At 38.9% G+C, this 15,429-nt stretch overlaps 2 protein-coding genes across 2 annotated transcripts in view; one reads left to right on the top strand and one right to left on the bottom strand.

Moving 5' to 3' along the window:
• LOC128866768 (protein unc-13 homolog 4B) overlaps positions 1–10,158 on the bottom strand; it is a 40,070-nt gene extending 29,912 nt beyond the window's left edge. Inside the window, exons 1-2 of the mRNA XM_054107744.1 lie at positions 9,928–10,158; positions 948–1,218 (exon numbers count right to left, since the gene is read on the bottom strand). Coding sequence (XP_053963719.1) covers positions 948–1,218; positions 9,928–10,010 — 354 coding nt within the window. The 5' untranslated portion in view covers positions 10,011–10,158. The remainder of the gene's footprint in view (positions 1–947; positions 1,219–9,927) is intronic.
• A 1,983-nt stretch (positions 10,159–12,141) lies between these two features.
• LOC128866779 (V-type proton ATPase subunit F-like) lies at positions 12,142–12,692 on the top strand. The gene is made up of 2 exons (XM_054107764.1): positions 12,142–12,299; positions 12,369–12,692. The coding sequence occupies exons 1-2, from the start codon at positions 12,222–12,224 to the stop codon at positions 12,675–12,677; spliced, it is 387 nt and encodes a 128-aa protein (XP_053963739.1). The 5' UTR covers positions 12,142–12,221; the 3' UTR covers positions 12,678–12,692.
• Positions 12,693–15,429: the final 2,737 nt, after the last annotated feature.

Here is a 15,429-nt window from a genome sequence, read left to right as displayed (position 1 = left end):
TTAGTGTTTCACCACGATTCGGAATGGTAGTCATCAATTCAGCTACGGCGACCGCCGCGTAAACCATAACGTTACCTTAATCTGGGTCCCGTGACATCGGAGCATTGAAGGAGACGAAAAAGCGGACGAACTGACAAGAGGGGGATCTGCCATGAATAACATTCTTGCAGAATCGGTATTCACAAACCTGGGTGCAATCAAGAATCCAATTTTCTTAACATATCTAAAAATCATGGAACGCAGATGGAGGGACCAGACAACATGCAAAATTAGCAGAACATTATAGCCCACCTACAACCACAAACAAATGTCGATAGGGGGTTTACGTTGGTCTGGTTTAAAATATAGAACGACTGAAAAAGTATAAGGTTTCAGAATTCATTTTCACGGGAAGATTAGTCGTGCGGATAAGTAGTGTACAAGTAGAAAAAACGATTAGATAACTTATTCACTGTATATTCCGCCTGTGAGGGGAATATTTCCAGCAATGTGAACCCATAGTATATTCTGGACATATCAGTATTTAACTACGGTAACGCGCTAACCATATTTATAGCTTTTAATAGCCTCGAACACTTCTAACAAATCCAACGCTACCAAAAGTGTTCTTTATCGGGATCGGCTTAGGCTTCAAACGCGATATAAATTGAAGAACAAGTATGTAATGAAATACAAACATAAATAATTTATTGGAGTAGGTACAATAAAACCAATGCCTCATATAATTTTCGGAAGCACATGTAAGTATGAATAATCTACTATATATGGGTCTTTAGGCCTTATTATGCAGACACAATGCAAAAATAATGTTCTGATACAGAATGAATTAATCTGGTTAACTTCTTGACAATAAGATTGAATTTTGAAAGGTACTTTTAATTATTTACATTTTATTCACAAAACTTTAGTTTAAAGAGCCACTTATATATAAATCATTAATAACTCACGTTCATTCTTATTGCCTCATCAATAAATTTTTCTTTACAGCTTTCTATATCATGGATATCGGAACTCTCTTCCAGAACAAGAGGTGATAAATTTACGGATTCACAAGCACCTTCAGTAGGTTCATATGAATTATCCACTGTTATGGTATCATTTGGACAGTCCTCGGGAAATGGTGCAAGGCTTGTTTTGAGATTCGTTTCCTCCATATGAGATTTCTGCCTTAAAAGGTATCCGAATTTTTCGAAAAATCCGCCATCAGCATCCTGTAACCTAAAGTATACAGATAACCATTATGCAGTTACAATAAATTGTGTTTTTTTACTTATGTTATGTAATAATTAGTAACAAAAGTATAATAATTTAAAAATTAGTTCAACAAATTGTCCAAAAGCTTTTTTTTACGAATTATATGATTTAGGTAAAAATCGACGGCCTGGAATGGTGAGTGAGTACCTCGGGGTAGACCTAAAACTGTAGGACTCCCCGTTTGTGGAACAACATCAACACATACACTCCAAATAGGAGAAGGATCTCAGCCAAATACCCAATGAAGGGTGTAAACGCCAGTTGCTTCTTGCTGTTCTCTAAGCTGAAACAAATATTTTCAATATGGTTTACTATGGTATAAGTGGAAGATTTATATTGATGTGTTCTCCCATTGATATAGAAAAATTATTTATCTCTTTAAATATCTTGTGAATCAATGCTGTTTAGATAGCCTCAAATGCCTTAATGTGGGGTAGTTAATATGCCTTCTTTCCACTATCGGGTAGTGTATTAACTATCACATAAATTATCATTAGTAGGCATCACTGCAAAATACAAAGCGACCCATTTACTTGAATTCTTATATTGCCTTTACTTTTTCAGAAAATATTTCGTACAATTTTAACTACTTCGCCATATCGATCGCATTGTAAAAGCTAAGCAAACAACTTTTTAAACACGTTAACTTATACTTGACTCTCTGTTTGCATAATCTATGGTGTTTTTAACTGAATTTTTTTTAAAGGTCTATAGGAAGGACAGATGTGAGGTGAGGCCACATTTATATTATTATATGTAGAATATTACAACATTCAAATGACCACTTCGGCATCGCTGGCAGAGCTTTAAGCGGTCGATCTTCCGGTAGTGACCTCTCGAATGTCGCCTTCACACTCGTTCAAGGCGGATGACTTGTTGGCGTGTACAAAGAAATTGATATGTCCTCAGAGAAAACAATTGATGGAAGTCTTCACGAAATGACCAAATCGTAACATTTCTCCTTCATTCCACTCCATCTTATTCTTCATTCGATCGTTCCGTCAGCACGGATACACCGATGTTGTCGAATTCTAGCCACAGAAGTTCAGTTAATGTCGCTGTACACCGTAACAACCGAGCCGGAGCTTCGATATTTTATTAATTTTCAAACGTTCGTCACAAATTTTTTTTTTTTCTATCTAGCATATCTCTCTTCAAAAGACTTCCATGATAGTACGACTATAAAACAGAAAAGAAAACACTTTCGATACCTCTCGACGGCTTCTTTATGGTCGTTCCTGTTACCAGGATTTGTTACCCTATATTTTATTATTATTACTGGTAACCCATCGGCTCCAGCCACTTTGGTATGTTTTAATCGTATTATCGATATTTGTACTACACTAAGGTCGGGGAGGATGCTTCCATGTGTAGAAGTCCACGCATGTGCTGAAAGTACCTGATTGCCATTCACTTGGGAGTGGCCAGCACGATTCTTCTGCATACAGTCCAAACAGCTCACAACTTCTGCACTTATCCCAAGTATCTTCTGGGTAGCTCCTGAACATCCGTTTGAGAGCGAGCTAATGTTAAAAAGCGAAGCAACCCAGGATATCGGGTTGTGCGCTGGGTTTGGGTCCTATCACGTAAAAATCCTTCCCCAATGAAAAACAAATCAAAGCCGCAGATAAGAAGGGCTAATTTTGATGGCGAACTAAGGACTATGATTTGAGGGCATGGAAAAGTCCGGTCCCTTAATGGGGAAGATGCTCCTACCCGGCTGGTTGATGTCCTCGTAAGAACAAAGACTGACATTACTGTCATTCAAAAGATGGACCGGGCAAGGCAAGTTCGATTTATAGTGGAAAGATAATTCGTCGCCAAGTACTTTCATTCACACAGGTGGGCGAGCCTCTCGCAATAATCCGCATCAAATCTGTTCATTTGCGCCCACGCCTCGACGGCAGGGAAGGACGATGCAACCAAAAATTGATGATCGACTTCACCGGAGCTCGAAACATGGTAATCTGCAGTACTACATTCCAGCATAAAAAACGCGAAACCAGATCGATCGTGTTGCGATACTTGGAAGACAGTTTCTGGTGGTTTAGATGTACGTATGATCCGAGAACCCAACATGGACTCGGATTTTTACCCTGTTGCAGTCAAATTACGAACACGCCCTTGTGCAGTAAAAAAAGTACATCTAACTATACAAAGAATGTTCTATTTCGGAAAGCTGCAATCACAACAGACAGCCAGAAGATTCGCCATTCGACTCTCACTACTGCCCTTGGAGAGTACCAACCTACCAACAATCCAGCATGCATAGAAAGTGACCAACATTTCTCGTTCTCCACGTACCGCCGCCGAAGAAGGAATCGAATTTCGGTGAGCCCGAAAAGATAATTGGTACAACGAGGAATGTCATACTGCCGCGGAAAGGAAGGATGCTGCATATAGGACCACGCTCCGATCGGGCAAAACGCGAGCCATGTGGGATCGCTACCTGGAGCTGAAATAAGAATAGAGAAGTATTATCAAAATGAAGAAACAAGTCGGCGGCACTCGCATATCGGAAACCATGTTACTGTTGACAGTTATGATTTTGAGGTTGGAAGAGACTTCGTTTATTTAGGAACTTGCATTAACACCGATAACAATGTCAGCCTGAAAATCCAACGTAGAATCTCTCTTGCCAACAAGTGCTAAGTAGGCAAATGAGTAGTAAAGTCCTCTCTCGACGAACAAAACTAGCACTCTACAAGGCTCTCATCATACCCGTCCAAACGTATGGCGCAGAAGATTGGACGATGACCACATCCGATGAGGGGTCCCTTGGAGTGTGAAAGAGAGAGAGAGAGAGAGAGATGGAGAGAGAAAGATTCTGCGAAAGATTTTTGGACCTTTGCATGTTAGTGACGGCGTGTATCGTAGGCGATGGAACAATAAGCTGTATGAGCTTTACGACGCCAAAGACATAGTGCATCGAATAAAGATCCAACAGCTACGTTGGTTGGGTCATGATTTCCGAATGGATACAAACCCTCCGTCTCTGAATATATTCGATATGGTACCAGCTGGTGGTAGCAGAGGAAGAGGAAGATCTCCTCTGCGTTGGAAAGATCAGGTGGAGAAGGGCTAGGCTTCACTTGGTGTGTCGAACTGGCGCTGGTTGGCGCGAAAAAGAAACGATTGGCGGCCTTGTTAAACTCGGCCAAAATCGAAGGTCGGATTCTCATAGTTGTCTTTCCATATCCTAATTGTGTTCTAAATGTCGTTTATCAGGTCGCCGTATTCGTTTTTAAAGAAAATCGGACCGGACTTCAAACTCTAACTCGTCGCCCTTTCTAGTAGAATTTTTGGTCGTTTTTCCTGCCGGAATGCACTAGCGCACGTACGTACTTCGTCCTCTCCCTGCTTTTCGGGTAAAATACCTCTCGTTTTCTTCTTCAATTCTCGTTATCTCTCCAACACAGCTCGTGTGGCGACCGATCTCAGTGTGATCCTATTTGTGGCATCTCTTTTTTTCGTGACAATTCGACATCGCTTGCTCATTCGGGCGCACTGAAAGCCAATCACTTCTTTAGCGTATCAGTAGTCCCAGGCGACCCGATGGGCTCTTCATAACGCAGAACCAGTCGGTAAATTGCTTCAAATGTGGCCACCAGCATTTCTGTGACTTTGCCCGAAGTATTACCACCGATCTGAGATCTTTGTGCCGGTTTTGGACTTTAGGTACCCAATTGCGCTTGTATACGCTGAGAAGAAGAGCAAACTATCAAAGGTAATGCCCAGTGACTTTGGGTTGTTAACAGTCGGTATTGGTATGTCATCGCGGTGGAAAGAGACGGTGAAAAGATTTTTGGAAGTGTGCTCTTTAACAGACCGTTATTCGGTTCTGAGCGAATTTGATAGAATCAGCTGATGGGCTGACGTCACTTGGGATGTGTTTACAAAAAAACTGGGACTGTGTTGGCGATATATGAAAAAAATCAACCAATGACACTTCGTTGCTGTCTGAACAACGACTGATTGGACGAGTGTATGAATATGTGTGAAATGATTGCGCGAATTTCGGCTGGCGATAAGATTGTGTTAGTGAGATACAAAAAAAAGATATACAGTATTCGCTCATGTTGCATCGTTGCCATCTGAACAACTAATAATTGGGCGAGTGTGCGAATATATGTGAAATAATAGTGCAATTGTATTAGTGATATACGGAAAAACTCAACACCATCTCCAATCTTCTTGCTTCGTTGCTATCTGAACAACGACAGATTGGACGAGTGTGTCAATATATGCTAAATGATTGTGCAATTGTGTTAGTGATTTACGGAAAAAATCAACACAATCTCCACACTTGTTGCTTCGTTACCATCTTTACAACGACTGATTGGACAAGTGTGTGAAATGCGAAGTGTGAGCATGCGAAATGATCGTGCAGAACTCGGCTCAAAGTCCCAATGTTTAAAGAGCAAACCTGGTAAATCGATCATCCTTGCGGTGGAGAAAATCCAGAAGGTATGGCCAACATTCGACAGTTAACCAGCTCTCAGCGATTTTGAAGGAGAACCAACTGATTTGCTGACGTAATAAGGGATATGGCATGGTTTGTTTACAACAGAGGTCGGCAGAACTGATAATATGTTATTAATATACAAAAAAATCATCGTAGCCACTCCTCATATTGTGTCTGAACATTCACGCATTTGAAGGCAGCACGATTCTGCTGCTGAATCGCCTATTACATGGCAGCCGAAGTTACTTTCACAATTTTGCTTCGGATGGCCGAAACTTGTAATCTATCGTCCTTGGAGTATCATCGACTTTGACCTTTATGTAATATGAACTCCTTCGTCCAGGTGCAGGAATAGGGCGCCGCGGATTTAGTGGGGGAAAGTTGGAGCAATCGTCAGCGTATGAGATAATTGAAACTCTGGTGGTTGAGGAAGCTTCTAAATATAGAAGTTAACAAGAGAAGCCACCCTTGCTTTATCATCCTCTGTTTAGAATTTTGATCTTTAAATATTACTGACAAGTGTCAACCACACAAGTAATTTACGGAACACATCTTCAGTCCCAACGGGAGAGTTGATTCTTGAACATCATCCAATAGGGTGGGATGAGCGACAGTTGCTTTATTAAAAAATAATATGACAGCGATGATTCGCGGAAATACAATCGGCAAGTCTATCAATCGAGAAGACAATGGTCGATGAGACCACATTGCAGTATAGTGAACTATAAATGCTAGGCACCACCGCTGTACTCGCCCACGATCCTTGCGATGCACTTTGTAACCTTGACTGGTAATCAATGAAGAAGTACTGTGCGGTTTGCTTTTTTGGACCGCAGCTATTAGTATTACGTGCCGGTTACTGAAATCAGCTATCTCAGCAATCGTGCTCGAGAGTCCGTTAAATTGTAATATCTTAAAGTTCCTCAGAACAAAACCCGCATTTAAGCGAGAGGTGTGAGGGATGCGTGAGATTGCCTGCGTTACCTGTTGCGCATGCCGTTGTTCTTGTGGCCTGAAGGTAGGCAATAGCCGCGCCAAAAGGGGCGATTGCGAATACAGAGATCTACAGCAGGGGACAACGCAGTCACTTGTTCTATCTGTAGTGGTGTCTAAACCAAAACACCTCCGAAGGTGACACCAGCTATTGCCAGAATAGTACTTGACTGATATCAGATTCCGAGATACTCTGGCCTGACACACAGCACAGATAGTGTGGGGATCAAGAGTTGCTGGTGGGCCATCACACTGGATTTGAAGCGGAATTGGAGTAGAGGCGTTCTGGGATGAATAAGGGGAGTGATACTGCTCTGGTGGACTTCAAAGAGCCGTAAGGATCCCGATTCTGAAGCTTAAAGTAGGCGTCGGCACATTACGCGAAGTAGAGACCTTAGAGGTTGGCGACGCCAGCATGTGATTACAAACCGTGTTTTTCAGGTCGGTAACAAGCTCTCACCTTCCCAGGATACGTACAGTAAAGGCAAATTAGTGGAAACAGCACCTTACTCACTGATTGATACAATTGGAAATCACTTCACTATGCATGCAAGGACTTACCTCCTGAAGCAATAACAACATCGCTCACGAAGCTAGGAGTAAACAGTGCGCCCCGTTTATAGGGCGTATGTTAATCGGGCAGAAAATAAACGTAGGATTAGGTAAATATATATTAAAAAATGTCCGGTCAGGGGTACGCCTCAGAGTGGGATAATCTCACTACTGCTGTGAAACCTGGCAGTCAAGAGTATTCTTCAAGAACAGGAAGATAATTGCATACGACGATATTATAATAACAACCTGAAGAAGACGTGAGCTTATCCACAGATCCCTCAATCCCTTTTGTGTAACAGGGGAGGTCTTGGAGTGAATCCAGAAAAAACGAAATAGCCTTTGGGGAAAGCCCCTTAGAAAAACAGAAAGGGTTACTGGAACCGGGGACCCACCTATACAGCAGTGGTGGGGTTAATTCTGTATTATGGTATTTTAATGTAGTGGAACGCCTTTGAGAAGGGTGTTAACATTACGAGGTCTGACAAGGTTCAAAGGCTCGCACCTGTACTTATAATAGATACAAGTCAATCACGCCATCAAAAGCATTAAATACTAAACTTGCATACAGTAGATCTGCATGTAATAGTCGTATATGTTTAGCATCGTGACCATAAAACATAAACTTAAAAAAAAAACAGGCAGAACTAATTACGGTCACGATAAGATCTTGGCTTAAATTTCGGAGCTTTCCGTAATGGTGGACTATGCACTTCCGACTACAACTAGTATACATTTTAATAACATCTCGCATAACAGAGCAATAGAAACTAACAGTACAGTACAAAATGCAAGATTTAAAAGCAGATGTCGAAGATGATAAATCAGATTTTTTTTTTATGGCAGAAATACACTCGGAAATTGGCTATCGCCTGCCGAGGAACGACTACTGGTAGAAAACTTTTACTATCATTTGGTGTTTATTGGCGAGCTACAGCTGCCGCCGTAATTTACGTATACTTATTTCCGAGATTTCAAATATATTTGAAACCGAGTTGATTATTTCGAAACTTTCAAATAATATGTAATACGTGCGGGTACTCGGTATCTCTCTTCCACAAACGTTACGAGTTGCCGCAACAAAAGTTACCGTGTCTGAACGCACACATATGCACAGTGTAGAGAATTCAGAAGATGTGACCAACATCAGACCGTTAACTATCAGCGATTTTGAAGCAATCAGCTGATTGGCTGACGTAAGAAGGTATGTGACAGGGATTTGTTTACGACAAAGCTGGGATTGGAGCCCAACTTTTTAATCTATCCTCCTTGCCCATATGGCTCCAGGAGGCGAGGTATAACTGGCAAACTATCGATGACACTATCGATGTATCGAGTTTTTTGCTTTTTCGCATTGCTATGGTTACTTTGTATCCACTACCCTAGGAGAAGTGAGTACCATAGGTGGCATCATTAAAAACCAGTTACTTTATTTTTCGCGATTTTGACAAGTCTGACGTCAGCTCAGTTCGCAATACAAAACAAACGAACAAAACAAACAAAAGTAGGAAAAATTACGTGTTTGTGAAAATTCAGTGAATGGCTTGGTAGTTTTGTGAAATTTAAAGAAATGAAAACGAAGCGCCGTGTGTTAAATTGTGAAAGCACAAATTAATATAAAGTCTCGAAATGCAGTTTGTTTGCGTTTTTATGCGGAAGACGTCGTGCAGGAAAGTATGTGTGTGTTCTTGTGTTTGGTTGTTTCCACTGCTTTCGCCTACTCTTCTTCTTCACAAACAAGTAATTCCCTTTCCTTTTGCTTGTTTATTCATCCGCTCTTGCGACACGGCGAATTCGGAAGGCGTAATCTGTTTCGCTATCATTCTTGTCCACTACCAATAGTAGCTTTTTTGATTAGTTACATATAACTTGTACCGGCGCAAAGCACTTGGGTCGGCAAAATGCATACAATTTCAAATAACAATCTTCCAGCAATGGTAGGTAACATTTGTCAATTTTAGAAGAGTTGTGTGAAGAAAATTATTGACGACGCTATCGTGCAGCTTGATTAGTATTTTGACTTGCGAAAATCCCTCGAGGATTCAGATCCCTTTAAATATTTGAAAATTACTATATGATTGCGAATTACAGTCGTGGCCAATGATAAATTATATTTCTGTATTTTCGTAGCAAAAAAAAGAACACATGTATACTGTCAACATCCACGGAACTTCAGCAAAACTGATGTAATCAAGAGTAATAGTCATGCTGCCCTGAAAACCAAGTCTTATTTTTCCAAAGAAATAATTGCAACTCACACTAGAATAAGTGATGTTTAGATTTTAAGTCATTCCTTTTTTTGAACTAATTTAAAAATAAATAAGTAAATTCTAAAAATTTTTAACGATACTATCGATTTTTTTTCTTTCTAAACATCAAAGATATTAATTTAAGCCGCTATCGATAGTTTGTAAACTCTAAGGTGAGAAACTTGATAATTAGAAAGTCTTTCCGAGAAGGTAACAGGAGCTGGCACTCGCCTTTCGCCCACCATACAATTACCGAATGGGTTTAATGAAAAGCTTCGCATATTTCTAAGGGTGGTTTTTTATGAACTGGGAAGCCTGTACATAATATATTTCTGAAATATGGAGCATTCATCTAAATTTTGCGCTTTTTCACATATTTACAAATGTCATTACGACGAACACTCTTGTACATACCTGCTTTCGTGCTCGGTTGGGGGATTAGCTTTTAATACCTGTAGCTTCTCAAACATATCCTTCCACATATTTTCCTCATCCATTTTAAATTCGATCGATACGTCGCTTAATGTGCGCTTATTGTATTAATCACTGATATTATACCAAAAGTAAAGCTTAAAACCGAAAGATGACTCAAAACAAATGACATTCTTTTGTTTATACTTGTACATACATAGAAACAGGTGTATCTGGTTAACTATGTCTATCTAATACAGCGTTTACACTCAAGAATGATAGCATACGAGATAAACGATCAAGTCAATTTTTTCTTCAGTTTGGCAGTCAGTGATATCAGAAGAATCGACTAACTAGGGTGAAGTTTAAGCCATTTACAATATAAATATGTACAATTATATTTTAGGTTATAAAATACCGTTCTTATGATACTTCTAAAACTTGTTTTTTGCGAAAATACAAAAAAGTTACACAAGAAAATTCTTTTTATGGAGGTACATATATTGTAATATAATATATTCAATATTTTTTATATTCTTTATAAATCGTTTGTCAATTACACACTCTAGCTACGTTATCAACAGTATTTCTGCGTATAACTATTATGTTTTCTTTATAACCGGATTTTGACTGCGCTTCAATATAATAACCCTCATCAGTTCAACGCCGCTACTTGTTGTTTTTCTTGATAAGAGGTTTTAGTGTAAGAATAAAATATATTTGTCGCTGATAGTTATTGCAAGCTGGTCGCCGTTCTTGAAATCATAATACGATTCGGCTATCTCGAAAATTTTAACACAGCGTGTTTTGACTGGAATAAGATTGCTGATCGCTTCACACCAGGCTAATCATCGTGTTTTACACGTTCAACTCTTTTTATCTACCGGCTGTTTCTGTCAAATTTCGGTGGGCATAACGAACATATTGCAGAATCTGTTAGGTTTCGACAAGCTGGTACCCATCGCCATTGCTCTTGCGTAATGCAGGCGAGGATTTTACCTTTTCGAAGGACTGCGAATGCTTTGTATCTCCTTTATGATGAGCGTAACCATAACAACGCGTGAATTACTCCAAAAAACGTGCTGTGCTAGGTGGTGCGCATATTTTACCCAGTACAAAACTAACGTTAAGTGATTCATTATTTTCTCCACAGCGCCGCAGTTGAAAACGGAACTGAAATCCTACTCGCAAATCGATTTCGATCACTTCTTGACACATTTTGATGGCTTGCTCTGGGCATCAAATTATTTTCTTTGTTTGCATACTTTTCTACGCTTTATAAATATAGCATGGACCATTTTTTATTTAGCTTACGAAATTACTACTCATAGCACAAGTTACTTAAAATTAATTACATATAATATAATAATTTCAAAAACCAAATAGTGAAGCTCAAAAGTTTTTAAAAAAGCTGCCCTTCAAACATAAAATTTAAGGTGAATAGTATGACGCATAAAGTTGAATTTACGCATAGATCGAGCAATAGGAGCACTACCTTAGGATACACCTACCATTATCAAAAGATTTAAGGTTTATGATCAACAGGCGAGAAGGATATGAACCCGTTCCACAAAAATTTAAAGAGAAAATGAATTTTAGAAATTCATCATTCTGAAGATTAATAACAGCCTCTCTGGCGTTTAATTGCCTACAATTTCTCAAAATGATTTGCAAATATACTCATCGCTAACCGTAAATAAAGAAAGATGCTTGCTGGTGTAGTGCATGAATCAATGAAAAAAGTAGGTTTGACAACCAAGTGTATTTCGCGCCTTGTAAATGATACATTCGATTATTTTAACAAATACATCGGTGTTTAAAAAAAAAATATTTACAGGGCGATCAGTTGGATGTGAAAAAGTTGCCTACCTTATTTACATTAGGCACAACTATTCGTATATGTATTGTATATTAATGAATGAATGTCGTAAATGAAGTCAAAAGAAGTTCACTTTCAAAATAGTGCAGAATCTAAGCAAACCCAGAGTTGATCGAAGAATTAGAACGACTCAAAGTTACCCGGCGACTAATTTTGTTGAAAGATCGTTTACATCAGACGTTTGTTACCTTTAACAAAAAACTGCATAATTTAACACCCTATTATATTTCAAATTACATGGATACAGTGGGCTCAGGTATTGCTGAACTAAGTGTTTTCTCTAACTTGTAAATACATTATATCAAGGTCACCGAGCAACATTCGGAACGGTAGCGTCAGAATGAAATATTTAAATTTTATTAATTTATTTGAATTTATTAAAACATCTTATAATTTTGTGTAGCCCTTTTGTTACCTCATGTCCACCCATCGTTCATCATCTAGACGCTCCATAACCACCGACTCTCGTATGCTTATTGGCATTATGGCTGATTTGGTAAGCGAAGTGAAATATTATATAATAAAGTTTTAAATATTCATTATTCAATGAAATATTTGTTCATAGGAAACGACAATTGGGTTTTTGTTGGCAGGCATTGGAGAAGTTTCTGGTCCAGAATTAGACAAAAATTTTATGGTTGTTAAAGAAGATACACCGGTACCGGATATGGAACATTTTTTTTCTTATTTATGCAACCGCAAAAATTTAGGTGTAATTTTTTTGGGAAGTTGTATAATACCACATTTGGCACAAGTCATACCCCATGTTGTAAAAACCATTCCAATTATTTTAGAAATTCCTACTAAAGATACAATTGTCCACGAAGTGGAGCGTAAGCAAGGAGCTTTAAAAAAAATGAAAATAAAAAGATAGAATATTGTACGAGAATTTTACTTATTTTCAAATAATGTGTTGTAGCAGCTTATAGATCTCTGCTGAGTGTAGTAGAGCTATCAGTCATAGTCAATTTCATTCAATTTGGAATTACAGTGAGAATTGTTAAATAAATATATTTAAGTGGGACTATGAAGAGGTGGTTAGCGTCATGCTGGTTACCTTATGTTGCATGTATACAGTTATAGATAGGAAGGAGTTTATCCTAAAAGAGTGTCCAGAACGTAACTGTGCCAGGATAACGCGAGTTGTTACTGTAGCAATTTACAAAACCCTTATTATTGCGGTGGAGTCATCAATCGTTGTTGTTGTCGAAGCATAAATGTTCCCCATACATGCACGAAGAATGCTGCTGGAGTGACAGTCCACGGTCCGTTAACATAACACCGACCAAGAAACACCGGAATCACAGGATAACAATATTCTGAGAGTGAGAGTTTGTGATTTGAAGAAGAGCTTCTAGCGTGCCCAGAAGCTAGCTGAGCTTCCTTCAGAACACTGTTCGTGTGGTTCCTGTGGTAGTATCATGGCATAAACTGATTCCTCTCCTTTTTGACGAAGAGCATACTCTGCTCACTGTGAAGTTGATGATCAAGCGACACAAGAAAATGTTCCGTCGCTATCCTGAGCGCAGTATTTTTGCAAGTTACTCTGTTTATTTTCATATCATTTTTCGTTATTACATTTTACCAACTTAGGCGTTTTGGTACTGAGAGACCCTAAATTTCAGGCAAAGTTTCATAGTGTGGCTAGAGTAACTATCGATTGCAGGGAATGGGTTTATGAGTTTGAAGTTGAGTGATTGCTCCCATACAGAAAATGTGAAGCACAGATATACTTAGAATAAGTTAGAACTTTCACAGTAGAGGGATTGGATACTGAAGAGTTTTTAACTGGTAAGTATTCATCGGCTCCGTAATGCGATTTCAGAACGTCTACAAAGTTTCGATCCAAAGGAGTTAGCGGTTTTTGCGAACATAATTATTTTGCTAATTTAATTTTTTTATAAATAATATAAATTATTATGAATTTTATTTCATTCCTATTATTTATCATAACTATTTTAGGTTCGGAGATGTTTGCGTGCAAAGAAAAAAGTAGCGAACACTGGTGGGTTGGATTTAATTATAAGAATTATAAAATAGCATGAGCAATGTAGTTTGCTTTCATACCGTAGAATTTCAAAATCTATAAACACAGATTGTCAGTTCAGAGCAACTATAACTTAATTTGAAAATATATCTACCAGATAAATAGAAAATAAGAATTACAACTCCATCTGTTTAATGTGCCTTTTTTTAGGGTAATTAGTTTTGGATTAAGGCGAATTGAATATCTAAGGTGCCGCCATTAAAAAACAGTGACTTAATTTTTCGCGATTTAAACAAGTGTGACGTCAGCTGAGTTCGCAATACAAAACAAGCAAATAAAATTAGGAAAAATTACATGTTTGTGAAAATTCAGTGAATGGCTTGGTAATATTGTGATTTGTGAGGTTTAACTCATTGCAAACGAAGTGCCGTGTGTTAAATTGTAAAGCACAAATTAATATATAACCTCCAAATGCAGTGTGTTTGCGTTTTTATGCGGAAGACACCGCGGCAAGAAAGTGTGGGTCTGTGCAAATAATTTCTTGTGTTTGACTGTCTCCGTTGCTTTCACCTACTCTTCCTCTTCACAAACAAGTAATTCTCATTCCTTTTGTTTGTTTATTTATAGCCTTTTACGACACGGCGAATTCTATCATCCCTTGAATTGGCGGGGCTATGGACGACCCAAAGTGAATGTCTTTTAGATATACTTTGGATGTTGTCCAGAAGGCCGGTTTTTGTCTATTGAAGACCGGTCTCTTTGGCGCCGTCAAACGCATTTCTATTTTGGCCATTTCTTATTTTGCATTGACGCGAACATCTCTGACCCTTTTCAAAGACACCCATTGATCAAGCGTGAGGTCGCCTCCCGGGATTGGGATCAGGTGTTTTGATAATACTAATTTAAATAAGATCTTGCGGTGGTCAGAAGTAATAATAAAGGGTGGAGTTCGGTCGTCTACGGTAGAGCACCATATCGCAGCAAGTCCACCGGTATTCAGGGAGTTGGACCGGTATACGGGAGACTCCGTTCGAATACAATTGGCCCGTAATCTAGATACGCAGTGTTCTGTAAAAGACAGAGTTACCTCGTGTGGGATATTATTCCTTAGCATTTACTCTTAACTTGATATGAGAAAGGCTAGGTACTTTGTTACCACTGTGATACTTCACATATTTGACCCTGCTAATCGCTCAATCCCTTCTCCGACCTTAAATTGTATAAAAAACGTCTTCTCTTAAAACCGTTTAAAATAAATTTTAACACATTCAACGGGAAAATGGAAAATCACACACGACTCTGAGTTTACCTTCCGAAAATCCATCTTGGCGCGGGACGATTGTGGTGATGCGACCAATTACCCATTGCTTCGTAGAATGTTGTCTTCCTGTATTAGAACATGGGAGTTAGAGTTGGATATTCTTTTATCTACATCGTGTGAGACCGCTGAAAAGAATATTGACATAGTCTAGTGGTCGACGAGGCTTCCTCTTGCGGTCAGTATGCCCATCACACTTATTGGAATCAATCGTTTTCCTGACCACCAATTAAATGTGAGACTCCCTAATCCCTATGCAGCTAAATAGTTGATACACGAAATGGCGAGCCGCCAAAAATAAGACGCTGGAAAATAGTCCCA

The sequence above is a fragment of the Anastrepha ludens genome, chromosome 2, assembly GCF_028408465.1.
Source record: "Anastrepha ludens isolate Willacy chromosome 2, idAnaLude1.1, whole genome shotgun sequence".
NCBI lineage: Eukaryota > Metazoa > Arthropoda > Insecta > Diptera > Tephritidae > Anastrepha > Anastrepha ludens.
Note: the sequence above shows the minus strand (reverse complement) of the source record. Positions and strands in the feature narration are given on the sequence as shown.